The following is a 27508-nucleotide window of genomic DNA, read 5'->3' on the forward strand; positions in this document are numbered from 1 at the left end:
TATAGTAATCTTCTTCTTCTTTTATAGTAATCTTCTTCTTCTTCTTTTATAGTAATCTTATTATTATTATTTTATAGTAATCTTCTTCTTCTTCTTCTTCTTCTTCTTCTTATTTTATAGTAATCTTCTTCTTATTATTTTATAGTAATCTTCTTCTTCTTCTTCTTCTTTTATAGTAATCTTCTTCTTATTATTTTATAGTAATCTTCTTCTTCTTCTTTTATAGTAATCTTCTTATTCTTCTTTTATAGTAATCTTCTTCTTCTTCTTTTATAGTAATCTTCTTATTATTATTTTATAGTAATCTTCTTCTTCTTTTATAGTAATCTTCTTCTTTTATAGTAAACTTCTTCTTATTTTATAGTAATCTTCTTCTTCTTCTTCTTCTTTTATAGTAATCTTCTTATTATTATTTTATAGTAATCTTCTTCTTCTTCTTCTTCTTCTTCTTTTATAGTAATCTTCTTCTTATTATTTTATAGTAATCTTCTTCTTCTTCTTTTATAGTAATCTTCTTCTTCTTCTTTTATAGTAATCTTCTTCTTATTATTTTATAGTAATCTTCTTCTTCTTCTTTTATAGTAATCTTCTTCTTCTTCTACTCCATTTACTCACTACGATCCATCAGCCATTTTTGGAAGACCTCTCTTCAAATAGATTATTTCATATCCACTAACTCCTACTCTTTACTTCAATAGGAAATTGTCCATCTCTAAGAACATTGACGTAGTGAACGGTGAGGGACCCCGTGGTCCACATGCTGGTTTGGCCCCGGCCAATGAACACCCTGCTGAGAACATAGAGGCCCTGATGCCCATGATGACACAACACTTCATTGATGGCAAGGTGAGACGTGGCTCCACAGACACAGGCCACGAGTGTGTATGAGAATGTATTTATGTCATATAGATCCATCTCAGCAGGCAAAACTGGTTGCAAAGACATCACTATGACAACCTTTATGATGCCACCATAAGGTTTTATGCTGGTTGTGTAAAGAAGGTTTGTCAACGTCTTTTATTTTAGCAACCAGAAATAGACGTCTTTATCTGTTTGTAATCTGGTTATCTCTCTGTTTCAGGGTGGTTCTAACCTGGCGTTTAGCAGAGCTGGTCCAGTCTGCGGTATCAACCGCAGTAAGAGATGGCAGTTCTTCAAGAGGGAGAGACACAATAGAAATACAAGCCAGGTAAAGTATTCTGACGTGAACCAATCATGTTGCTGCTATTAGAGAGCCTATCTTCAACGTCTATACTGAACAAAAATATAAATCAAATCAAATCAAATTTTATTTGTCGCAAATGCAACAATTTCAACAATTTTACTCAGTTACAGTTCATATAAGGAAATCAGTCAATTTAAATAAATAAATTAGGCCCTGATCTATGGATTTCCTATGACTGGGCAGGGGCACAGCCATGGGTGGGCCTGAGAGGGCATAGGCCCACCCACTTGGGAGCCAGGCCCACTCACTGGAGAGCCAGGCACAGCCAATCAGAATGACAAAACTGCACATTTTAGAGTGGCCTTTTATTGTATCCAGCACAAGGTGCACCTGTGTAATGATCATGCTGTTTAATCAGCTTCTTGATATGCCACACCTGTCAGGTGGATGGATTATCTTGGTAAAGTAGAAATGCTCACTAACAAGAATGTAAATAAATGTGTGTACAAAATTTGAGAGAAATAAGCTTTTTGTGCGTATGGAAAATGTCTGGAATCTTTTATTTCAGCTCATGAAACATGGGACCAACACTTTACATGTTGCGTTCATATTTATGTTCAGTATAGTTTACAGAGTGGAGTACTGTTATACAATGACAAACTAACAAATATCTAAATTCTCCTCTCTTCTCCTCTCCTCTCCTCTCCTCTCCTCTCCTCTCCTCTCCTCTCCTCTCCTCTCCTCTCCTCTCCTACCTTCTCTTCTCTTCTCTTCTCTTCTCTTCTCTTCTCTTCTCTTCTCTTCTCTTCTCTTCTCTCCTCTCCTCTCCTCTCCTCTCCTCTCCTCTCCTCTCCTCTCCTCTCCTCTCCTCTCCTCTCCTCTCCTCTCTTCTCTTCTCTTCTCTTCTCATTTCTTCTCTTCTCTTCTACTCTCTTCTCTTCTCATTTCCTCTCCTCTCTTCTCCTCTCTTTTCCTCTCTTCTCCTCTCCTCTCCTCTCCGCTCTCCTCTCCTCGCCTCTCCTTTCCTCTCCTCTCTTCTCTTCTCCTCTCCTCTCCTCTCCTCTCCTCTCCTCTCCTCTCCTCTCCTCTCCTCTCCTCTCCTCTCCTCTCCTCTCTTCTCCTCGCCTCTCCTTTCCTCTCCTTTCCTCTCTTCTCCTCTCCTCTCCTCTACGCTCTCCTCTCCTCTCCTCTCCTCTCCTCTCTTCTCTCTCGTCTCCTCTCTTCTCCTCTCTTCTCTTCTCTTCTCTTCTCTTCTCTTCTCTTCTCTTCTCCTCTCTTCTCCTCTCTTCTCCTTTCCTCTCTTCTCTTCTCATCTCCTCTCATCTCCTTTCCTCTCCTTTCCTTTCCTATCCTTTCCTCTCTTCTCTTCTCTTCTCTTCTCTTCTCTTCTCTTCTCCTCTCTTCTCCTTTCCTCTCTTCTCTTCTCATCTCCTCTCATCTCCTTTCCTCTCCTTTCCTCTCCTTTCCTTTCCTCTCTTCTCTTCTCTTCTCTTCTCTTCTCTTCTCTTCTCTTCTCTTCTCTTCTCTTCTCTTCTCTTCTCTTCTCTCTCTTCTCGTCTCCTCTCCTTTCCTCTCCTCTCTTCTCCTCTCTTCTCCTTTCCTATCTTCTCTTCTCATCTCCTCTCATCTCCTTTCCTTTCCTTTCCTCTCTTCTCCTCTCTTCTCTTCTCTTCTCTTCTATTCTCTTCTCTTCTCTTCTCTTCTCTTCTCTTCTCTTCTCTTCTCTTCTCTTCTCTTCTCTTCTCTCTCTTCTCGTCTCGTCTCGTCTCGTCTCGTCTCGTCTCCTTTCCTCTCCTCTCTTCTCCTCTCCTCTCTTCTCTTCTCTTCTCTTCTCGTTTCCTCTCCTCTCTTCTCTTCTCTTCTCCTTTCCTCTCTTCTCCTCTCCTCTCCTCTCCTCTCCTCTCCTCTCCTCTCCTCCTCTGTCTCTAGGCTGAGAACAGAGCGTGTCTGTACGAGGCAGGGAAGACCGTGCTGTGTTACGAGGACAGGGTAGGCACCTCGCCCCTCCAGCCCTCCAGCTTGCAGATCCTGTTCGGGCCACTAGGGGGCTTGCAGAGCTCCGGGGGTAGCAGTGAGGGAAGCAGCTCTGGGACCACTGAGACCAGCGAAGGGAGCCACGAGACAGGAGACTCCGGTCACTACTCCAACGAAGAGATGAACAACGAGAGTGAGATGAGTAACCCGTCCACAGCTACCTCTGGCTGTAACTCCAGGCCTCTGTCCTTCGGGTCGAATTTGAATGACAGCCCAACTCCAGAGGAGGAAGAGTGTTCGGAAGTGAAGGAAGAAGGAAAGCCTGGTTTTAAAGTGGAATCTGAGGTGACGCCACCATCACCTCCACCAGCCTGGTCATGACACTGTCCAGCAGCCCTCACGTCCCTGTTCCCTCTGGGCAACAGAGGAAACAGGAAGCTGCTTATCCTGTCCAGGGCACGGTCCAGTCAGCAGGCTCGTCATGGCGATAGGCTAGCCAGCCTGAATGTGACTTATCTACAGCTGAAGCTGCCCACCCTTTCTCCCTTCTTGGCCTCCTGAAAACAGGTCCTTTGTGCATGGAACTTGCGAGGAGTTATGAGGAGGTGATCAGGAAGTTGAAGATTGAGGAGGAAATGTATGTTCGCTTCAGGTCTACTTCGGGATATTTGTAATGAACGTCGTTGTTTTCCTGTTTCATTTTGACCTCATTTTCAGTCCGTCTGGTTTTTCGTCTGTCTGTTAGGTCATTAGGGACGGTTTTCTAACACAGATTAAGCCTTGTACTGGTTTGGTGAAAGGTATGTTATGGGATCCTGAAAAGCATGTTTAGTGACATTCTCCATTCAAAGGGCTCCTTTGTACGGGACTAGGCTTAATCTGTGTCCGGGGGAAACAAGTCCTTAATGTCTGTCCTAAACCAAAGCTCACCCAAAAATGAATGTTCAAAAGAATGTCAAAAAAATGTATTGCGTTGTGATACATTTTCTTCTATATTTAAGTAGATGTATTTCTTCTATATTTAAGTAGATGTATTTCTTCTACTGGACCAGAGGGTGTAGATGCTGACCCCTCATTGGTGATTGTCTACCTCACTGACTCTGATTGTATATAGTACTACCTCATCTTAACAGTATATTGTGCAGTACTGTATATAGTACTACCTCATCTTAACAGTATATTGTGCAGTACTGTATATAGTACTACCTCATCTTAACAGTATATTGTGCAGTACTGTATATAGTACTACCTCATCTTAACAGTATATTGTGCAGTACTGTATATAGTACTACCTCATCTTAACAGTATATTGTGCAGTATTTCCCTCTAACTCAGGGAATGAGGTTGAAAACATTTAAAAGCCATGTCTTACCTGCATTAATATCCTGCAGGATTTATATAGGCTTAATTTGTTTTGAAGATTTGTGAAAATTCCTTTAATTATTTGTTGTTTGGAAGGTTGGAAAAGCTCTAAAGTTTTGAATGTTGAGTGTCTTCAGTAAAGTTCTAATATTGAAGTGCATTAGATATCATCAGTCTCTATTTGAGTAAGATCAAGTAACCAAAATAAAACATTTAACTGGTATTTCCAGTGCACCGGACCTTAAAAGCTTTAAAATGGCCTTATAACGTGGAAAAGGGCTTTGCAGATTATCGTAGATATAGAGATCCAAAGACAAAGAAATTTATCCAAAGAAAGAGTTGTTCGCCTAATAGTAAACAAAACCTCAAAAGCAGAAAAAAAATACAATAGGCATACAGAGTGTATGCCAAAATCATTTTGCTGCTAAGTACAAAAAAAGGTGCTATCTAGAACCTAAAAGGGTTCTTCAGCTGTCCCCATAGGCGAACCCTTTAAAGAGCCCTTTTTGGTTCCAGGTAGAACCCTTTTGGGTTCCATGTACAACCGTTTCCACAGAGAGTTCTACATGGAACCCAAAAGGGTTCTACATGGAACCCAAAGGGGTTCTACCTGGAACCAAAAAGGGTTACCCTATGGGGACAGCCGAAGAACCCTTTTGGAACCTTTTTTTCTAAGAGTGTATGTGTATTCCTCTTTGAGTTGAATGCATTTCTTATGGTAAATTTCAAGACAAGTTTTATATCTGGTTGAAAGCTTTAACGCTTTGTCTGTCTTTCAGACGAGTGTTCTCTATGTGCATTCTATCTAAATCATTTATGCTAAACGCAGCAGTGACACAGATGTCCCGCTGAGCAAAAACGGGTTAAATCAATGTTGTTTCCATGTCATTTCAACAAAACAATTCAATGTGATGACGTTGAATCAATGTGAAAAACTGATTGGATTTGAAAAAATGTCATCACTGTAAAGATATTTCATATTCTTTCACCTTTTAACCTATATCCAATGACATGGCGAAATGTTTTGTTGATTTCACGTTGAATTCATGTTAGTTGACAACTCAACCAGATGTAAATCAAAACTAGACGTTGAACTGACGTCTGTGCCCAGTGGGGTGCGATTAGATGCCTTCTATCTAGATCATTGATGCTAAAAGCAGCGGTGACACAGATGTGCTATTAGATGCCAAAGAGTTGTCTACTTCCTCAGATGGGGAGGACTGATGGGTCCTCCAGATAGATCAGATGGGGAGGACTGATGGGTCCTCCAGATAGATCAGATGGGGAGGACTGATGGGTCCTCCAGATAGATCAGATGGGGAGGACTGATGGGTCCTCCAGATAGATCAGATGGGGAGGACTGATGGGTCCTCCAGATAGATACTTGGAATGATGTAATAGAAGCCAGGGTTGGGATCTGTTCCATTTCAAATCAGTCAATTGTGGGCGTAAACTGACATTCCAATTCCAATGCTTTTCAATGAGCAAAGTTAGAATTTTAGTTAACTTCCGGAATTGACTTAATTGGAATGGAATTGAGTCCAAGCCTGACAGAAATGGCTGCTCACACAGGACCAAAGAATCCAGTCAGTGTATTGACAGTGATAGTTTGTGGATGATGATTTTTTATTTATATGGGATTTTCATCCATCAACCTGGCATTCTAACCTGGCTACTAGTATATCCTGTATTCCAGTGTAATAATAAGACAAGGATTCTGACTGTCAAATCGATAACCACTATGTGTGAAGAGCAACATAATCAAGTTTTATATATTTGAAAAGCAAATAATCTTAACCAAAGAAAAATGTAAAGTCACCGTTGTTTATTCATTAGTTCTTTTGGTTTTACATTTTTTACATAACAGTATTTGCATAATGTGATATGTTTAGAGGATTTTGATTCACTGGAAAGGGCATTTTATAGTCGATTCATTGTGACGCCAAGTTCCATTTTGTTTAGAGTGGTTTGAGAGGTCAAAGAGTGTTCAGTTTAGTTGTCGATTTTGATTGTTGTTCAAGAGATTTCATCTTAAAGATCTTAAAAGTTAACTTTGGGACTTTTAAAACATTATTGTTTTGTTTCTTTTAGGATCATTTTATTGTGTGTTAAAGCATATTTTTCTTTGATGGATATAAGAAAAGATGAGGCTATTTTCCCTCTGTCTGTGTTCTCAGAGCCTGTGTCAGTGGCAGGTTAGTCAGAGAGCCTGTTGCCATTGAGCCTGTTGCCATTGAGCCTGTTGCCATTGAGCCTGTTGCCATAGAGCCTGTTGCCATTGAGCCTGTTGCCATAGAGCCTGTTGCCATTGCTGGACACCAATTGAATATTTTGAATGTGTCCCTTATTGTTATTATTTAACACATTTTTTTGTTGTAATTTCCTGCTTTTGTCTTTTTTTTTCTCTCTCAAGTGTTAAAACAAATGTGTTTTTGTGTTACAATGCACAAGCCAAACTGTTTGGTCCTCTCAAGATTGTCTCATCATTTGAAATAAAAGTATTACTGAAAAACGATTCCTGTCTGTCTGGTGCAGTGGTGCTGTTGTGTGGGTGTGTGGTAGTGTTTTTGTAATTCTCAATTGATGTGGATGAGATACAATGAGGACATTTTTTCACCTCAATGTTTAAAAAAAAAAATACACAGTATACAGCATTGATTGATATGTGGATGTAAGGCTCCATCCCAAATAGCATCTTATTCCCTATGTAGTGCACTACTTTTGACCAGAGCCCATAGTGACCCTATTTTTGAGTGGGAAAATTATTTGCAGTGGAAACAAATTTGCAATTATAATTTCGGCAGATATAAATAGGTAATCATGAATTGTTAAAGCTAGAATCCTTAGCTGCTACATCCATTTTTGGACTTCTAAATTAATGATATACAGTACCAGTCAAAAGTTTGGACACACCTACTCATTCAAGGGTTTTTCTTTATTTTTACTATTTTTTACATCGTAGAATAATAGTGAAGACATCAAAACTATGAAATAACACATATGGAATCATGTAGTAACCCAAGACCAAGCAGGTCTCTTCTTCTTACTGGTGTCCTTTAGTAGTGGTTTGAAGGCCTGATTCACACAGTGTCCTCTGAACAGTTGATGTTGAGATGTGTCTGTTACTTCATCTCTGTGAAGCATTTATTTGGGCTGCAATTTCTGAGGCTGGTAACTCTAATGAATTTATCCTCTGCAGCAGAGGTAACTCTGGGTCTTCATGAGTGCCAGTTTCATCATAGCGCTTGATGGTTTTTGCGACTGCACTTGAAGAAACTTTCAAAGTTCTTGAAATGTTCCGTATTGACTGACCTTCATGTCTTTAAAGTAATGATGGACTGTCATTTCCCTTTGCTTATTTGAGCTGTTCTTGCCATAATATGGACTTGATCTTTTACCAAATAGGGCTATCTCCTTGTCACAACACAACTGATTGGCTCAAATGCATTTAGAAGGAAATACATTCCACAAATTAACTTTTAAGAAGGCACACCTGTTAATTGAAATGCATTCCAGGTGACTACTGTCATCAAAGCAAAGGGTGGCTACTTTGAAGAATCTCAAATATAAAATATATTTTGATTTGTTTAACACTTTTTTGGTTACTACATGATTCCATATGTGTTATTTCATTGTTTTGATGTCTTCACTATTATTCTACAATGTAGAAAATAGTACAAATAAAGAAAAACCCTTGAATGAGTAGGTGTGTCCAAACTTTTGACTGGTACATACACACTTCAAATACATGTAACATAAATACTGCCCATCTCTTATGCGTTGCTCACTAGCAAAATACGAGTTAGGGATTACTTTGAGAAGGTGGGGAAGAAAGGGTCCATATCCGAAGGGGCCCGGAGCTCCCCCACTGTGTCGTGTCCTACAGCGTTCTACTGCACTACAGAAATAAAGTGAGGGAGCGACTTTAGAGAGCGCTGCGAACCGTTCAAACATACGGCCATTGTTGTATGGGCTAGCCATATATAGGCGCTGTGTGTCTGCACTGCAGTTTTGTTGGTGGGAAAGTTGAACCTCGCGTCAGTTTTGTAGAGAACCTGATATTTACATACTTTTTTTTGCCATGTCCGAGGAGATTGAAGGAACAAGGCCCGCCACCGATGAGGCGACCCACGAGGAACAGCAGGTCAGATTTTAATTATTTTGACGCTAGTAATCTAGGGTAATGGTCATGCTACATTGCCAGTAGCTTGCTAGCCGTGATGATTGTCAAAAATGGATGTCAAAGCAGCATTTGAAATAGCTAGTTAGTAACTTGGTTAGTGTATTTCAAATGTATCATCACGGTGCATAACCATTATTTTAGTTATCAAGATGAATAGGTAGCGCGTTAACGTTAGCTAGCGACACATGATGGCTTCCTCAATTCACCGCTAGTTAGCTCTGGATGTTAGCTAACCAGCTAGCTATATGTTTTCCATATTGTTTTGTCTGCGTTCGTTCATGCTAGCCACTAAGCTACTTTTTTTTTTATGCCACATTGCTGCTACGCAGAAGGCTAACGTTGTGTGTTGCTAGTAAAATAAATCCAACCATTAGATAGTCAAATCAAAGGACATCCTTTCTCTGAGAATCATAGCTAGTAGTTAAACTAACCATGATTTGTCAATCTCGAGATTGATAAAACTCCGTTGCTGCCTGAACTACGATGGTAATACTACTAACGTTTAGGACATTACATCATAACATGACATGTCACCCCACCTCATTTGTGTTTATACTGTGTATTGTGTGTTCTTCTGTCAACACAGGAGATTGATGATAACGTCATCAGTCCAGAGAAGGCAGAGGAGGTGAAACTGAAGGCCAGGTACCCTCATCTTGGAGCCAAGCCAGGGGGCTCTGACCTGCTCCGTAAACGGCTTCAGAAAGGGGTATGTGGTTTTTTTTTTCTCCAGAGGGATTCAGTGTTTAATAGTCACATGTACAGGGTGTGCAGGTGTGATTGCAGGGTACATTGAAAATCTTAGGCACCAAGAGCTCCGACATGCAGGACTAAGTTAACTAAAATAATGAAGATGGTAATAAAAACAACAAGGGCGGCAGGTAGCTTAGTGGGTAAGAGCGTTGTGCCAGTAACCAAAAGGTCGCTGGTTCTAATCCCCGAGCCAACTAGGTGAAAAATCTGTCGATATGCCCTTGAGCAAGGCACTTAACCCTAATTGCTCCTGTATGTCGCTCTGGATAAGAGTGTCTGCTAAATGACCCATTTTTTATTTATTTATAATAACAAAAATAAATAAAAATAAACAATAGAACTAGCACTATACACATTATTACAAACAATAGTATGCAAGAATAAACACCATGGGACCACGCAGCCGTCATACCGCTCAGGAAGGAGACGCGTTCTGTCTCCTAGAGATGAACGTACTTTGGTGCGAAAAGTGCAAATCAATCCCAGAACAACAGCAAAGGACCTTGTGAAGATGCAGGAGGAAACCGGTACAAAAGTATCTATATCCACAGTAAAACAAGTCCTATATCGACATAACCTGAAAGGCCGCTCAGCAAGGAAGAAGCCGCTGCTCCAAAACCGCCATAAAAAAAGCCAGACTACGGTTTGCAACTGCACATGGGGACAAAGATCGTACTTTTTGGAGAAATGTCCTCTGGTCTGATGAAACAAAAATAGAACTGTTTGGCCATAATGACCATCGCTATGTTTGGAGGAAAAAGGGGGAGAATTGCAAGCCGAAGAACACCATCCCAACCGTGAAGCACGGGGGTGGCAGCATCATGCTGTGGGGGTGCTTTGCTGCAGGAGGGACTGGTGCACTTCACAAAATAGATGGCATCATGAGGAAGGAAAATTATGTGGATATATTGAAGCAACATCTCAAGACATCAGTCAGGAAGTTAAAGCTTGGTCGCAAATGGGTCTTCCAAATGGACAATGACCCCAAGCATACTTCCAAAGTTGTGGCAAAATGGCTTAAGGACAACAAAGTCAAGGTATTGGAGTGGCCATCACAAAGCCCTGACCTCAATCCTATAGAAAATGTGTGGGCAGAACTGAAAAAGCGTGTGCGAGCAAGGAGGCCTACAAACCTGACTCAGTTACACCAGCTCTGTCAGGAGGAATGGGCCAAAATTGACCCAACTTATTGTGGGAAGCTTGTGGAAGGCTACCCGAAACGTTTGACCCAAGTTAAACAATTGAAAGGCAATGCTACCAAATACTAATTGAGTGTATGTAAACTTCTGACCCACTGGGAATGTGATGAAAGAAAAAAAGCTGAAATAAATCATTCTCTCTACTGTTATTCTGACATTTCACATTCTTAAAATAAAGTAGTGATCCTAACTGACCTAAGACGGGGAATTTTTACTAGGATTAAATGTCAGGAATTGTGAAAAACTGAGTTTAAATGTATTTGGCTAAGGTGTACGTAAACTTCCGACTTCAACTGAATCAACTGCAATCATTTCTGTAGTCAACGCTGTGATTTTCTCACTCCGTCCCTTATCGCACTGCTGCCAGCAACGGGTTGGGTCTCACGGTGACTCCCTTTCACCCTTGCACCTGTACTGCCACTGTAGCTCAATTCCACCTCACAAAGTTTTCATTTCACCACCTTCTCATTTAACTTGTCCAGGTATTGCCGTACAGGACTTCGCTGCTGTTGCTTCCCTGTCTCACTCTCTGCCATTTTTTTTTCCAACTGTTAACGACGATGACGTGTCGGAGCGCTTTTATATCCGTGGCAAATCATTTTAAAGATGCTCCTCCTACTAACGTTACAGCATTTGTTGTGTTTTTAGGTATGTTTAATTAAAATGTTTCCCTTATGATGATGATGATCTGGACCTGTTTTAAGTGGTAGTTTTGTGATAACTGCACTGTGAATTTAATTTGGTTAGTTCATTTTTCTAAATGTTAACAATCCCAATTTTCGGTTTAAAGGTTCACCTCCCTAGACCTGTACCACATCTGATCTGGGATGATTTTTATGTCTCTGCAGCAAAAGTTCTTTGACTCTGGGGACTACAACATGGCCAAGGCTAAGGTGAAGAACAAGCAGCAGCTCCCTGCGGTGACGCCGGCTGAGAAGGCAGAGATAACAGGGGACCACATCCCTACACCCCAGGACATCCCCCAGAGGAAGCCCTCTATCGTGGCTAGCAAACTGGCTGGCTGAGGGGCTGATGGAACTAGAAACGTTGGAACTTTTACCGGTTTTGTTCTGTTGTTACCATTCCATCGCTCGCTCCTCTTGTTCTCTCTCTCTCTCTGAGCCGGTCTCAATTAGTTCCCTATGTCTACCTGCTTGGCACTAACCCTTCAATGCGTGCAGATGTTGCTGGCCCTTACCACCATATTCCTCACATATATGTTCAAACATTGAAGGGTTAGGGCCAAGGACAAGAGGTAGGGCCAAGGGGAAAGGTTAGGAGGTAGGGAGCCAAGGGAAGGGTTAGGGCCAAGGGGGAAAGGTTAGGAGGTAGGGAGCCAAGGGTAGGGTTAGGGCCAAGGGGGAAAGGTTAGGGGGTAGGGAGCCAAGAGGTAGGGCCAAGGGGAAAGGTTAGGAGGTAGGGAGCCAAGAGGTAGGGCCAAGGGGAAAGGTTAGGAGGTAGGGAGCCAAGAGGTAGGGCCAAGGGGAAAGGTTAGGGGGTAGGGAGCCAAGAGGTAGGGCCAAGGGGAAAGGTTAGGGGGTAGGGAGCCAAGGGAAAGGGTTAGGGCCAAGGGGGAAAGGTTAGGGGGTAGGGAGCCAAGGGAAAGGGTTAGGGCCAAGGGGGAAAGGTTAGGAGGTAGGGAGCCAAGGTGAGGGTTAGGGCCAAGGGGGAAAGGTTAGGAGGTAGGGAGCCAAGGGTAGGGTTAGGGCCAAGGGGGAAAGGTTAGGAGGTAGGGAGCCAAGGGTAGGGTTAGGGCCAAGGGGGAAAGGTTAGGAGGTAGGGAGCCAAGGATTAGGGCCAAGGGGAAAGGTTAGGGGGTAGGGAGCCAAGGATTAGGGCCAAGGGGAAAGGTTAGGGGGTAGGGAGCCAAGGATTAGGGCCAAGGGGAAAGGTTAGGGGGTAGGGAGCCAAGAGATAGGGCCAAGGGGAAAGGTTAGGGGGTAGGGAGCCAAGAGATAGGGCCAATGAGAAAGGTTAGGAGGTAGGGAGCCATGGGAAGGGTTAGGGCCAAGGGGGAAAGGTTAGGGGTTAGGGAGCCAAGTGTTAGGGCCATGGGGAAGGGGTGTGGCCTTGAGGAAGGGTTAGGGGGTAGGGAGCCATGGGCTAGGGACAAGGGGAAAGGTTAGGAGGTAGGGAGCCAAGGATAGGGTTAGTGCCAAGGGGGAAAGGTTAGGAGGTAGGGAGCCAAGGGAAGGGTTAGGGCCAAGGGGAAAGGTTAGGGGGTAGGGAGCCATGGGCTAGGGACAAGGTTAGGGTGTAGGGAGCCAAGTGTTAGGGGTTAGGGAGCCAAGGATTAGGGGAAAGGTTAAGGGTTAAGGAGCCAAGGATTAGGGCCAAGGGGAAAGGTTAAGGGTTAAGGAGCCAAGGATTAGGGCCAAGGGGAAAGGTTAGGGGTTAGGGAGCCAAGGATTAGGCCCAAGGGGAAAGGTTAGGAGGTAGGGAGCCAAAGGGAAGGGTTAGGGCCAAGGGGGAAAGGTTAGGGGTTAGGGAGCCAAGTGTTAGGGCCATGGGGAAGGGGTGTGGCCTTGGGGAAGGGTTAGGGAGCCAGTTTCTCTCTCTCCTCTCACCCTTCCCGCTACTGTCTTCTACCTCCTTTCTTTCCTTCACCTTCTACACAGCAGTGCCTTCGGGAAGTATTCAGACCCCTTCCCCCCTTTTCCACATTTTATTAAGTTACAGCCTTATTCTAAAATGGATTCAATAAAACATTTTCCTAATCAATCTACACACAATACCCCATAATGACGAAGCGAAAACATGTTTTTACTAAATATAAAACAGAAATACCTTATTTACATAAGTATTCATACCCTTTGCTATGAGACTTGAAATTGAGCAAAGTACAGAGAGATCTTTAATTAAAATCTGCTCAGGAACTCCGACTGGGGCGAAGGTTCACCTTCCAACAGGACAACGACCCGAAGCACACAGCCAAGACGACGCATGAGTGGCTTCGGGCAAGTCTCTGAATGTCCTTGAGTGGCCCAGCCAGAGCCTGGCTGGACTTGAACCTGATCGAACATCTCTGGAGAGACCTGCAAATAACTGTGCAGTGAAGCTCCCTATCTAACCAGACAGAGCTTGAGTGGATCTGCAGAGAAGAATGGGAGAAACTCCCCAAATACAGGTGTGCCGAGTTTGTAGCATCATACCCAAGCAGACTCGAGGCTGTAAATGCTTCCAAAGGTTCTTAAAACAAAGTACTGAGTAAAGGGTCTGAATACTATGTCAATTTCTTTTTTGCTTTGTCATTATGGGGTATTGTGTGTAGATTGATCAGGGGGGGGGGGGGGGGGGACAATTGAATCCATTTTAGAATAAGGCTGTAACGTAACAAAATGTGGAAGAAGTCAAGGGGTCTGAAAACTTTCCGAATGCACTGTATGAATTCTAAAATAAGAATCGAGCATAAAACATCTTGAGGAAAATTGCTTCCGCATCATCACTGTCCTCGGATAGTGGTTTAAATGATACGTTAAATAAGCGTGTTGCGAAGTCTACTCCAGGGGGTGTACATGTCTACTGTGGTGACTGATTGAAAGCGTATATAGCCTATCGCCATGTATCGGAGAGGACCTTCTATATCTTCCATTGACATTTTAAATTATGAGGTAATATTCTAGAACAGTCTGATTTTTATCCTTCTAATTAAAAATTCTGATCCCACCCATGCCATCCTAGCCTAGTCACAGATCTGTTTACACTGTCTTGCCAGTGCCAACTCCTATGGGCCAAACCAGCACAAACAGATCTGGGACCATCAGGCTATGCCCTCTTCCTCCCGGTGTCCGAAGCTACGTTATTTAGTTTTGATACGTTGATTGAAAATAGCCTGTATCACGCCGTAGCTGTTGTTAGCTAGCTAGTCATGTTCCAATGAATATTTGCAGCATTGGCACGCCTATAGGCTCGAAAAAGGCTGTTATGAATGCATCTCATCTTGACCTCCTAAAATGGCCTTTTAACAGTTATGAGTCGCTGTTTTCTCTTGGGCAATATTTGCCCACTCACTCCAGTGAGAGAATCTCTGCTTGCGTCCCAAATGGCACCCTATTCCCTATATAGTGCACCTGAGGCTCTGGTTAAAAGTAGTGCGCTACATAGGGAATTAGGGTGTCATTTCAGATGACGCAGCCCACTGAACCTAGCCCGGGAATGCCTGCCTGCCTCTCTCTGATACTCAAGTCATTTAGGTTTAATCGTCAAGCAACTCACTTAAATGAAATGTTGGTCTGAAGGGTGTGCATGTGCATTGACTGTGCAGTCACGTTCTGCCATTTTTTTGTTTTGTAAATAAAATAGTTTTGCACAATAGCTTTGTCTGGACTTTTGCCTTGACTTTTTATATTCTGACTTTTTACTTTATGCTTTTTTGCTTTTACAGTAGCTATAATAAAACTACAGCGGTAGTTTCTTTGTCAACCAGCCTCATCTGCATTTGATAAATTATGTGTTCTTTTACTATTATGCATGTTGATTCATCCAGTATCCCACACTGTTGGCTATTTTTCAAAACAGGAAACTGTTCAAATGTAATGGGATCTTCATAAATGTGGTCCTCTGTAGCTCAATTGGTAGAGCATGGCGCTTGTAACGCCAGGGTAGTGGGTTCGAATCCCGGAACCACCCATACGTTAAAAAAAATATGCGCACATGACTGTAAGTCGCTTTGGATAAAAGCGTCTGCTAAATGGCATATTATTATTATAACCCAAATGGTTTTATTTACTTTATATACTTGACACATTTGTACTTAGACAAATCTGGGCCATATTTTTGATAACATCACTAAATAAATATGGTTTTTATGCTTACTGATTCATTTGTAGATGGTGAAAATTAGCAATCATTTTGGTTGACATGACATTCCAATAGGGTCCGACTCCAGCAGATGCTTCCTCGGGGCACAGATGCGAGCTGAGACAGGATGTCGAATGATGTCAGAAGATGCTAGCAAGCTAGTAGCTAACTACCTACAGTCGTCAAAAGTTTTGAGAATGACACAAATACTAATTTTCACAAAGTCTGCTGCTTCAGTTTTGATGATGGCAATTTGCATATACTCCAGAATGTCATGAAGAGTGATCAGATGACTTGCAATTAAAAGCCTTTGACACTTATGGAATGCTTGTAATTTTACTTCAGTAGACCATAGTAACATCTGACAAAAATATCTCATAACACTGAAGCAGCGAACTTTGTGAAGACCAATACTTTGTGTCATTCTCAAAACTTTTGACCACGACTTTACAGTAAATGATCAGACCGAAAACATGCAAAATAAAAAGTGATCAGGTGAAATGATTAAGCGAGTGGACAGAGATATACAGCTTCTCTCTATCCAATCAGAGCAACAGGGTCAACGTACAGCCCGCCCTTCTCTTTACAGACAGGCGAACTAGCCAGTTGAGTTATTTAGACCACGCACATGACTGACTCAAAGACATTTACATTTACATTTACGTCATTTAGCAGACGCTCTTATCCAGAGCGACTTACAAATAGGTGCATTCAGACGTTTGCACGTTTTATAGTGGGATAACCACTTTACTATTTTTTCTTTACTATTCCTTAAAGAGGTGGGGTTTCAAATGTCTCCGGAAGGTGGTGAGTGACTCCGCTGTCCTGGCGTCGTGAGGGAGCTTGTTCCACCATTGGGGTGCCAGAGCAGCGAACAGTTTTGACTGGGCTGAGCGGGAACTATGCTTCCGCAGAGGTAGGGGGGCCAGCAGGCCAGAGGTGGATGAACGCAGTGCCCTCGTTTGGGTGTAGGGACTGACAGTATGACAGACAGTACAGTATGGTTTACAAACTGACTGACTGACATGAGAGATGCTTGCTGATCACGGCGGATAAATAAAATAAATAAATACTGATCATAATCGTATCCAGAAAATAGCCCATATCCGTTACGATACTCTTTTTGTCCGACTACTCGGCACACCCCTACTGAATGCGTCTCACTGGGGAAAGTATCCGAACGAACAAAACAGCGCCCCCTCTGTCTCAGTACGTGTAGCCCATCTATCTGATGCTGTCTGGTCAAAAAGAGTATGACACTGTTGTCGCTCATAGCATTGAATGCAAGGGAAGCCAGCGAGCATTTGGCCTCCCTTGATAAAAAATATAATAAAATAATAGCTAATCAGCGTTGAGCTAAACTGAGTGAACTCAGATGTGAATGGTCCTGGCGCACCAAAAGAAAGTGTCAAGGGAAGCCAGTTTGGATTTGGCTTCACACCAATCACATCACATCTGAAGCCAAACGTCATTGACAGGAAAAAAACTTGAATTGTTGCATCTCCTTGTGTTGTTGTCCTCCGGTGGCTAGCCAGCTAGCTAAAATCGTCCCTTTCCTAAATTAGCCACGGATGGAGACAGGGATTTGAACTTATGGTTTTACTTAATTCTCCGTATTGGCCAATGATTATAATGGTGATTCTGATCCAACCATAAATTCATACATTGTGCCCCTGGCCTGGGAGGATGGAAGTTCAATATGAAGGTAGAAGTAGTAGGCTGATGTTAACTAGCTGGCCTGGCGCCATAGACCGTTTCGTCAACATGAAAGAGGAGGATGGCATTGGCATTTCTTTAGAAGTAAGGTGAGTCAACACACACGCATGCACACAAACACACACACACACACACAGAAATCAGAAACATGGACAGCCACATCATATTTAGCTTACGTTGATTGGACAATTATTTATTTTGTTGAAAGTTTCCAAGACCACAGGGGTCTCCATCATTGGGAAATGGAAAAAATATGGAACTACCCAGACTACAGCTGGCTGTCCGACCAAACTGAGTAACCGGGCAAGAAGGACCTTGGTCAGGGATGCAAAGCGCTATGTCTGGAGAAAACCAGGCACAGCCCATCATCTGTCTAACACCATCCCTACCGTGAAGCATGGTGGTGGCAGCATCATGCTATAGGGATGCTTTTAATCGGCAGGGACTGGGAGACTGGTAAGGATAGAGGGAACAATGAATGGAGCCAAATACAGGCACATCCTTGATGATAACCTGCTTCAGAGTGCAAATGACCTTCGACTGGGGGCGAAGCTTTACGTTCCAACAGGACAATGAGCCCAAGCATACAGCCAAAGCAACGCTGGAACGGCTGTATGGTTACATGTGGTTTGTGGTTGTGAGGCCGTTTGGACGTACTGCAAAATTCTCTAAAACGACTTTGAAGGCGGCTTATTGTAGATAAATGAACATTCAATTCTCTGTCAACAGCTCTGGTGGACATTCCTGCAGTCAGCATGCCAATTGCACACTGGCATTGTGTTGTGTGACAAAACTGCACATTTTAGAGTGGCCTTTTATTGTCCCCAGCACTAGACGCTGTAATGATCATGGTGTTTAATCAGCTTCTTGATATGCCACACCTGCCAGGTGGATGGATTGTGATGGAGTGTGAATACTTATGTAAATGAGCTATTTCTGTATTTCATTTTCAATACATCTGCACCAAAAAAAATATATATACATTCTTAATTTTGTCATTATGGGGTATTGTGTGTAGATGGGTGAGAAAAAATATATTTTAATCCATGTTGAATTCCGGCTGTAACATAACAAAATGTGGAATAAGTCAAACGGTATGAATACTTTCTGAAAGCGCTGTATTTTCTCAATGCCATGAAGGCATATAATAGTAACTTAGAGGACCCCAAAAAAACAAAAAAAAACTTCCCAAACTACAAATTCTTAAATCAATTGTTATAATATTGTAATGTTGTTCTAAAAGTTGGGTTTGAGATTTTCTCCAAATCTAACTTCGGAAACAATCCCACGACGCCCTGCGTTCAGCGTCACACGGTGAATGAAAAACGTATAAAAAGCGGGATACATGTGTGAAATTTAGGCGGGCGAATTGGGTGTTTACTGGTCAGTCATCCCTGAGAACTTCCGTGGCAACAATGGAAGGAGGCCTGTCCCTACGAGGGTTCTAAAGCATCTCAAACAGCCAACAGCACCAGCAGAGACCGCAAGCATTATCACTGGCATGGAAGTTTACCGTGTAAGTGAAAGAGCTAGCCAACTTGCTACCTCTATGCTAACATAAGGAAATTAGTCAATTGAAATAAATTAATCTGGCCCTAATCTATGGATTTCACATGACTGGGAATACAGATATGCATCTGTTGGTCACAGATACCTTTAAAAAAAAAGTAGGGGCGTGGATCAAAAAAACAGTCAGTATCTGGTGTGACAACCATTTGCCTCATGCAGCGCGACACATCTCCTTTGCATAGAGTTGATCAGGCTGTTGATTATGGCCTGTGGAATTTTGTCCCCCTCCTTTTCAATGGCTGTGCGAAGTTGCGGGATATTGGCGGGAACTGGAACACGCTGTCGTACACATCGATCCAGAGCATCCCAAACAGGCTCAATGGGTGACATGTCTGGTGAGTATGCAGGTCATGGAAGAACTGGGACATTTTCAGCTTTCAGAAATTGTGTACAGATCCTCGCAACATGGAGCCGTGCATTATTTACATTTACATTTAATCGTGCTGAAACACGAGGTGATGGCGACGGATGAATGGCACGCCAATGGGCCGCAGGATCTCGTCACGGTATCTCTGTGCATTCAAATTGCCATCGATAAAATGCAATTGTGTACGTAGCTTATGCCTGCCCATACCATAACCCCACTGCCACCATGGGGCACTCTGTTCACAACGTTGCATAAGCAAACTGCTCGCCCACAAAACGCCATCTGCCCAGTATAGTTGAAACCGGGATTCATCTGTGAAGAGCACACTTCTCCAGTGTGCCAAGGTGAGCATTTGCCCACTGATGTTGGTTACGACGTCGAACTGCAGTCAGGTAAAGACCCTGGTGAGGACGACGAGCACGCAGATGAGCTTCCCTGAGACGGTTTCTGACAGTTTATGTAGAAATTCTTCGGTTGTGCAAACCCACAGTTTCATCAGCTGTCCGGGTGGCTGGTCTCAGACGATCCCGCAGGTAAAGAAGCTGGATGTGGTTTGTGGTTGTGAGGCCGTTTGGACGTACTGCAAAATTCTCTAAAACGACTTTGGAGGCGGCTTATTGTAGATAAATGAACATTCAATTATCTGTCAACAGCTCTGGTGGACATTCCTGCAGTCAGCATGCCAATTGCACACTGGCATTGTGTTGTGTGACAAAACTGCACATTTTAGAGAGGCCTTTTATTGTCCCCAGCACTAGACGCTGTAATGATCATGGTGTTTAATCAGCTTCTTGATATGCCACACCTGCCAGGTGGATGGATAATCTAGGCAAAGAAGAAATGCTCACTAACAGGGATGTAAACAAAATGTGTGCAAAACATTTGAGAGAAAGAAGCTTTTTGTGCGTATGGAAAATTTTCTGGGATCTTTTATTTCAGCTCATGGGACCAACACTTTACATGTTGTGTTTATATTTTTGTTCAGTATAAACAACACTGATAAAACTAACCAGATGTGAACATGTCAGCTGTTGGTAGCTAATTGAAAAATCCTCACAGCAGTTTTCTGTAGTGCCACTTGATGTGCACCAGCATACCATGTACAGTAGACTACAGACAATATGTTCCTCCACTATGTACAGTAGACTACAGACAATATGTTCCTCCACTATGTACAGTAGACTACAGCCAGGCTATAAATTTTTTTTTTTAAATTGTAGCTCGCAACATGTAATTTTTTAAAAGTAGCTCTCATGCTAGAAATGGTTGGAGACCCCTGACCTAGACCTTTTCATTCCAAATGATTGACTGAAAATAGCCTGTCAACATAGTGATGACATATACTGTGTGAAGAACTAGACGATGCACCCTGAATAAAGCAAGCTCAGCACTATCTGTTCTATTGTCTGTATAAGAGAACCCTTACACAGACACATATGAACAAGTACATGGTTGCTGTAGTACGACAGGTCATTCGTCCTCCCTAGGCTCTCAAGTTGGAAAGATTAATAGCCCACTGTGAGTGTTTTACAATGTTATGGTTGGAAAACTGTCCCATAGACATCTAAATGTCCTTTCACTATTTGCAGGAGTTCAGCTATTCAGAATCAGAATCATGCTACTATGAGACTGAACAAGAATTGTTCCACTGCACCAGGGTGCAGAAAGGGATGAACGACACCTTCACTGAGTCTATACCTTCACTGAGTCTACACCTTCACTGAGTCCACACCTTCACTGAGTCCACACCTTCACTGGGTCCACACCTTCACTGAGTCTACACCTTCACTGAGTCCACACCTTCACTGAGTCCACACCTTCACTGAGTACACACCTTCACTGAGTCCACACCTTCACTGAGTCTACACCTTCACTGAGTCCACACCTTCACTGAGTCCACACCTTCACTGAGTACACACCTTCACTGAGTCCATACCGTCACTGGGTCCACATTTTCACTGGGTCCACACCTTCACTGAGTCTACACCTTCACTGAGTCCACACCTTCACTGAGTCCACACCTTCACTGAGTCTACACCTTCACTGAGTCCACACCTTCATTGAGTCCACACCTTCACTGAGTCCACATCTTCACATTTTCACAAAGTCATTCCATGTTTGCATCATGCATTTTTCTCATCCTGTAAAATAAAGTTAATTTTTGTACATGTTCTCTTTTCTCTTTGTACATTAGTAAATGTTTCATTAGATAGACATTTTAGGTTGACTTGATGAAATATCTCTTCTGGTTTTGTTGGTCAGATTTGCTGTAAATCAAAAGCCTTTTTTGGGGGGGGGCCAGACTATGATCTATTAATGTTAAAGGGTACTTCGTGTTCATGCATTGCCAAAATTAGGGGGCAGGGAGGACACTTGTAGGAAGTGAACATGGGTAGTACAGTAGCTAGCTAGCTAGAATGCATGGGCCCCGTGTAGCTCAGTTGGTAGAGCATGGCGCTTGCAACGCCAGGGTTGTGGGTTCGATTCCCACGGGGGGCAAAGTATGAAAAAATAAAAATAAAAACATGTATCCACTCACTAACTGTAAGTCACTCTGGATGAGAGTGTCTGCTAAATGACTAAAATGGATGGGTGATACACACCATTACCCTACTATGTAAACAGAGGACATCCAAGAAGGAAAATGAATGACTTCAGTGGGGTAAGGAAATGTTGTAGCTAGCTACAGTTGAAGTCGGAAGTTTACATACACCTTAGCCAAATACATTTAAACTCAGTTTTTCACACTTCCTGACATTTAATCCTAGTAAAAATTCCCTGTCTTAGGTCAGTTAGGATCACCACTTCATTTTAAGAATGTGAAATGTCAGAATAATAGTAGAGTGATTTATTTCTGCTTTTATTTCTTTCATCACATTCCAAGTGGGTCAGAAGTTTACATACACTCAATTAGTATTTGGTAGCATTGCCTTTAAATTATTTAACTTGGGTCAAACGTTTCGGGTAGCCTTCCACAAGCTTCCCACAATAAGTTGGGAGAATTTTGGCCCATTCCTCCTGACAGAGCTGGTGTAACTGAGTCAGATTTGTAGGCCTCCTTGCTCGCACACGCTTTTTCAGTTCTGCCCACAAATGTTCTATAGGATTGAGGTCAGGGCTTTGTGATGGCCACTCCAATACCTTCACTTTGTTGTCCTTAAGCCATTTTGCCACAACTTTGGAAGTATGCTTGGGGTCATTGTCCATTTGGAAGACCCATTTGCGACCAAGCTTTAACTTCCTGACTGATGTTTTGAGATGTTGCTTCAATATATCCACATAATTTTCCTGCCTCATGATGCCATCTATTTTGTGAAGTGCACCAGTCCCTCCTGCAGCAAAGCACCCCCACAGCATGATGCTACCACCCCCGTGCTTCACGGTTGGGATGGTGTTCTTCGGCTTGCAAGACCCCCTTTTTCCTCCAAATATAACGATGGTCATTATGGCCAAAAAGTTATATTTTTGTTTAATCAGACAAGAGGACATTACTCCAAAAAGTACGATCTTTGTCCCCATGTGCAGTTGCAAACTGTAGTCTGGCTTTTTTATGGCGGTTTTGGAGCAGTGGCTTCTTTCTTGCTGAGCGGCCTTTCAGGTTATGTCGATATAGGACTCGTTTTACTGTGGATATAGATACTTTTGTACCTGTTTCCTCCAGCATCTTCATAAGGTCCTTTGCTGTTGTTCTGGGATTGATTTGCACTTTTCGCACCAAAGTACGTTAATCTCTAGGAGACAGAACGCGTCTCCTTCCTGAGCGGTATGACGGCTGCATGGTCCCATGGTGTTTATACTTGCGTACTATTGTTTGTACAGATGAACGTGGTACCTTCAGGCGTTTGGAAATTGCTCCCAAGGATGAACCAGACTTGTGGAGGTCTACAATTTTTTTTCTGAGGTCTTGGCTTATTTCTTTAGATTTTCCCATGATGTCAAGCAAAGAGGCACTGAGTTTGAAGGTAGGCCTTGAAATACATCCACAGGTACACTTCCAATTGACCCAAATGTCAATTAGCCTATCAGAAGCTTCTAAAGCCATTACATTATTTTCTGGAATTTTCCAAGCTGTTTAAAGGCACAGTCAACTTAGTGTATGTAAACTTCTGACCCACTGGAATTGTGATACAGTGAATTATAAGTGAAATAATCTGTCTGTAAACAATTGTTGGACAAATTACTTGTGTCATGCACAAAGTAGATGTCCTAACTGACTTGCCAAAACTATAGTTTGCTAACAAGAAATTTGTGGAGTGGTTGAAAAACGAGTTTTAATGACTCCGACCCAAGTGTATGTAAACTTCCGACTTCAACTGTAGCTATGTTATTTTTACTCATTATTGTTATTTATCTACTGTGTATTTATTCCTCTTGTCACTATTTACATTTTTTATTAAATGTGTGTTGTGTCGAGTAAATGTTGCTAGTTATTTATTTATATTTATTATTGCTGTCAAACAAAGGAGTCCGCTTATACTGAACTTTGATCACAAGTTTTATTCATATCATAAGTTTTCAGCATAAGTTTACAGACCTGCAGTGTCTGGAGAAAACAGTGTCCCAAAATAATCTGTCTGCTTCTAACCCCCTCTTTGTCTAGCCCATACTTATAAACAATGCCAAAATATGGGTTGCTCCCTCTGCTGTCCAATCACCTATCTCCCCTGGGGTGTCACCCTACAAATGGCTACTTTTGAACTAAAGTAAACATCCCTTCTTTGTCCCACTAGAATAGTCATAATCTTAATACACTACATGTGTTTCTTTCTTTAACTCTGCATTGTTGGAAAAGGACCTGTTTTACAAAGCATGTGACAAATAAGATTTGATTGTCTGTCCTGTCTGTCATTGAGTCACTATGTGTTATTGAGTTGTTCTGACTCTGTTGTCCTCAGGCCCTGTGTAAAGACCGTGTCGAGTCCCCCTCTTTTGCTGATGGATGGCAAAAAATATATATTCTCTATGACGTTATTATGCTAATTAGCTTCACGCATCTCCTTGTAGGACATCTTGAAAATAATGCATTGCAACTAATACAAAGATGGTGTTCCATAAAGTAGCCAGTTTGTAGGCTACTGTAATTGTATTTACCGAATGAAAACGGTGTCTTATAATTCTGTAAGGAATGGGTCACATAAATGTGACAAAGACAGAAATACAAAAATTCATGCATTCATTAATTTGCTCCTTCAGTACAACAGAGTGTGGATACCGGATGCAGAGCATGTCTGGATGTCCGCAGAGATCCTGAGAGACTTCAAACCTGGAGATGATACTTTAGAACTGCAGCTTTGAGTGTGTCACTGTAAGGAACACAGAGACTATGATCTATAGACCAAACAGTGCTCTGTCTGCATTGTACTGCATGTGCAGTCTCAGTCGGAATGGCAGCATACACTTGCATTATAATTCATTTATTGGGAGAATCTTTCAGTTATCTCTAAACTCATTACTCTCATTCATCTTCTATCTGTCAGTGGCAACAATATGAAATGTGAAAGGGCTAAAAGTCTGCATTTCAACAAGCTTTTTAGTCCAGGACTAGGCTAACTCTATGTCCGGGAAACTGGCCCTAGAGGCTTTAAATCACCAACATCACACTGTTTTTCTCTGTAGGAGATGCTGTACCCCCTGGACAAATCCAGTCCTCAGCTCCCTCACCTTCGCAACCCTGATATCCTGGTTCTGGGAGAATGACTTGACAGCTCTCAGCTACCTCCATGAGCCGGCCGTACTGCACAACCTCAAAGTGCACTTCGTGGAGTCCAAGATCATCTACACAGCTACTGTGGTGTTAAAGGAAACGCTTCCCCAGCTGTCTAATGGGACGTCTTCGTTTTACTGTTTATCTGCTGTCTTTACTGGACGCAGAGATGGAACTGGAAATGTACCGTCTGGGTGATGAGTTGTGGTTTGGCGTTTGTGTAAAATGTCCATGCCGAGTTGTGAAAAATAGACTTCTTCTCTGAGGATAATACACATATGCTATTGTATTGTATTGTATTGTATTGTATTGTATTATATTCTATGCTATTCTATTCTGTTAAACTCTATATTAGAAGCATACTATGTGAAAGCAAGTAGGATAACTCTGACTGTACTGTCTGCCCTGATGGTTTCCTTCACTCCCTTTCAGGAATCATCCTGGTGGCTGTTAACCCATACAAGCAGCTTCACGTCTATGGCGATGCAGTCATCCATGCGTACTCTGGACAGAACATGGGAGATATGGACCTTCACATATTCGCTGTGGCAGAGGAGGCCTTACAAACAGATGGCCAGGTAAGAATGAGACAGACTGTCCTGGGGGGCTGGTTTAGTGGTAGTGATGCCGTTGCCCGCACCACGCTATGCTCCTGGAGGCAGCGGTTCAATCCCTGAGCCCCCCAATAGCTTCCTATTCTACAGCCTTTAATCTATTTTCCCATCATACATTTTAACCCTTTGGGCCTATCTGTCAATAGAACTTATCCTTGAAAGGAGATCAACTGTCAAATGTTCAACAAATGAGAAGCAAAGAGTGTGAATATACTGTATATTCCTGCTCAGATACATACATTTCCTTTCTCAGGAACAATAAGAACCAGTCAGTCTATCATAGTGAGTGGTGAATCTGGAGCGGGAAAGACTGTCTGCTAGATACGCCATGAGGTACTTCGCTATGGTCAGCAAGTCTGGAGCGGGAAAGCCTGTGTCTGCTAGATACGCCATGAGGTACTTCGCTATGGTCAGCAAGTCAGGCAGCAACACGCACGTGGAAGACAAAGTTCTGGCATCCAACCCAATAACTGAGGTACGTTTGTGAATCAGTGCGTCCTAGCAGTGAATCCACGTTACACGTAACCTCACAAGATGTGAATGAGTAATCTTAGGTAACCTGTTCCATCTAATGGGGATCGATCGTCTGTAGATAAAGAAAATAAAGATGAACAGTTCTAATGTGATACTCTGACAGATCATGTCCGGTATGACACAGAGTGTTCCGGGCACAGACTGGGCCTCACCAGCCACCGTACAGACTGGGCCTCACCAGCCACCGTACAGACTGGGCCTCACCAGCCACCGTACAGACTGGGCCTCACCAGCCACCGTACAGACTGGGCCTCACCAGCCACCGTACAGACTGGGCCTCACCAGCCACCGTACAGACTGGGCCTCACCAGCCACCGTACAGACTGGGCCTCACCAGCCACCGTACAGACTGGGCCTCACCAGCCACCGTATTTCCCACACGTCTTAATCTACAATGTGCCTTGATTATCATCAACTATGACGGACAAACTTGTAACCTGTGTGTTTTTGTTGTTGTTGTGTGTGTCAGGCTATAGGAAATGCCAAGACGACCAGGAACGACAATAGCAGTCGCTTTGGGAAGTACACAGAGATCAGCTTCGACAGGAGATATCAGATCATCGGGGCCAACATGAGGACGTATCTCCTGGAGAAATCTAGAGTGGTTTCCCAGGTCATACATCGCATACTTTAATCTCTGATTATATGTGGTGTATAACGTAAGGGGTATTGTTAGCTAGCGTATAGTTGGGTCATGTTTAAAAATGGTGAAGACTTCAGTGAATCATTCTAGCCTGGTTCCAGATCTGTTTGTGTTGTCTTGCCATCGCCTTGCCATGACAACGACCATATGAGTTGGCAAGACAACACGAACAGATCTGGGACCAGGCTAGAATCAATGCATGCCATCAGATAGTAATAGTGTATTTTTTCTCTTCAGTCAGAGAACGAGAGAAACTACCACCTCTTCTACCAGATGTGTGCCTGTGCAGCCCAGCCTGAGTTCAAGATCCTGAGATTGTGTGAGTTTCATTTAAACCTTTATTTCGTAAAAGTTATTCTCACTGACGTAAGACCTGTGAGTGACTGGAGAAGGATCAGTCAACTGTTACTTGTATTTAGATGATAGACGCACAACCACAAATAGTCCATGAATGTCGTCATCTCATCGTCATTTCGTAATTTTTGTCTTTATTTAATCTTTACTGAACCAGGCGAGTCAGTTAAGGACACATTCTTGTTTTGTGTGTGTCCAGTGAGTGCAGATGAGTTCAGGTACACCTGCATGGGCGGGGAGACAGGTATCGAGGGGGGGTGGATGACGAAAAGGACATGGAAGAGACTACGCAGGACGTTCTCTCTGTTGGGTAAGAGTCATCACTGTTCATCACCCTTTAGGTCAACATATTGCTGTGTGAAGCATATACTGAATAATACGATTTTTTTTGATGATGACAAGTTCAAGTTTTATTAGTCATATGTACACAGTGGTGGAAAAAGTACACAATTGAGTAAAAGTAAAAGTAAAGATACCTTACTAGAAAATGACTCAAGTAAAAGTGAAAGTCACTCAGTAAAATACTACTTGAGTAAAAGTCTAAAAGTATTTGGTTTTAAATATACTTAAG

The 27508-nt window shown here is 42.6% G+C and overlaps 2 protein-coding genes and 1 pseudogene across 4 annotated transcripts in view; all 3 read left to right on the forward strand.

The window, feature by feature from the left end:
- The window catches only part of LOC311148682 (protogenin B-like), a gene marked incomplete at both ends in the record, with an annotated part of 44204 nt that extends 40684 nt beyond the window's left edge, over positions 1 to 3520 (forward strand). The window contains 3 exons of the mRNA XM_084185662.1: positions 699 to 846; positions 1082 to 1189; positions 3095 to 3520. Coding sequence (XP_084041788.1) covers positions 699 to 846; positions 1082 to 1189; positions 3095 to 3520 — 682 coding nt within the window. The remainder of the gene's footprint in view (positions 1 to 698; positions 847 to 1081; positions 1190 to 3094) is intronic.
- Positions 3521 to 8400: 4880 nt separating this feature from the next.
- Positions 8401 to 12031, forward strand: LOC311148976 (cAMP-regulated phosphoprotein 19-like). Of its 2 annotated transcripts, XR_014614973.1 has the most exons (4): positions 8401 to 8645; positions 9271 to 9393; positions 11485 to 11909; positions 12004 to 12031. XR_014614973.1 is itself a non-coding variant. In XM_084186031.1 (3 exons), the coding sequence occupies exons 1-3, from the start codon at positions 8583 to 8585 to the stop codon at positions 11659 to 11661; spliced, it is 363 nt and encodes a 120-aa protein (XP_084042157.1). In that variant the 5' UTR covers positions 8401 to 8582; the 3' UTR covers positions 11662 to 11925. The 2 variants fall into 2 exon arrangements, 1 of the variants encoding a protein (XP_084042157.1); XM_084186031.1 differs by lacking the exon at positions 12004 to 12031 and having other exon boundaries at positions 11485 to 11925.
- Positions 12032 to 19179: 7148 nt separating this feature from the next.
- LOC311148683 (unconventional myosin-Vc-like) overlaps positions 19180 to 27508 on the forward strand; it is a 20854-nt pseudogene continuing 12525 nt past the window's right edge. Inside the window, exons 1-9 of the transcript in view lie at positions 19180 to 19227; positions 24282 to 24393; positions 24705 to 24879; positions 25225 to 25370; positions 25676 to 25718; positions 25777 to 25881; positions 26410 to 26553; positions 26821 to 26902; positions 27137 to 27247. The product of the transcript in view is annotated as an unconventional myosin-Vc-like (transcript). The remainder of the gene's footprint in view (positions 19228 to 24281; positions 24394 to 24704; positions 24880 to 25224; positions 25371 to 25675; positions 25719 to 25776; positions 25882 to 26409; positions 26554 to 26820; positions 26903 to 27136; positions 27248 to 27508) is intronic.

Source organism: Coregonus lavaretus (genome assembly GCF_964263955.1).
Source record: "Coregonus lavaretus genome assembly, chromosome: 21".
NCBI classification, from domain to species: Eukaryota; Metazoa; Chordata; class Actinopteri; order Salmoniformes; family Salmonidae; genus Coregonus; species Coregonus lavaretus.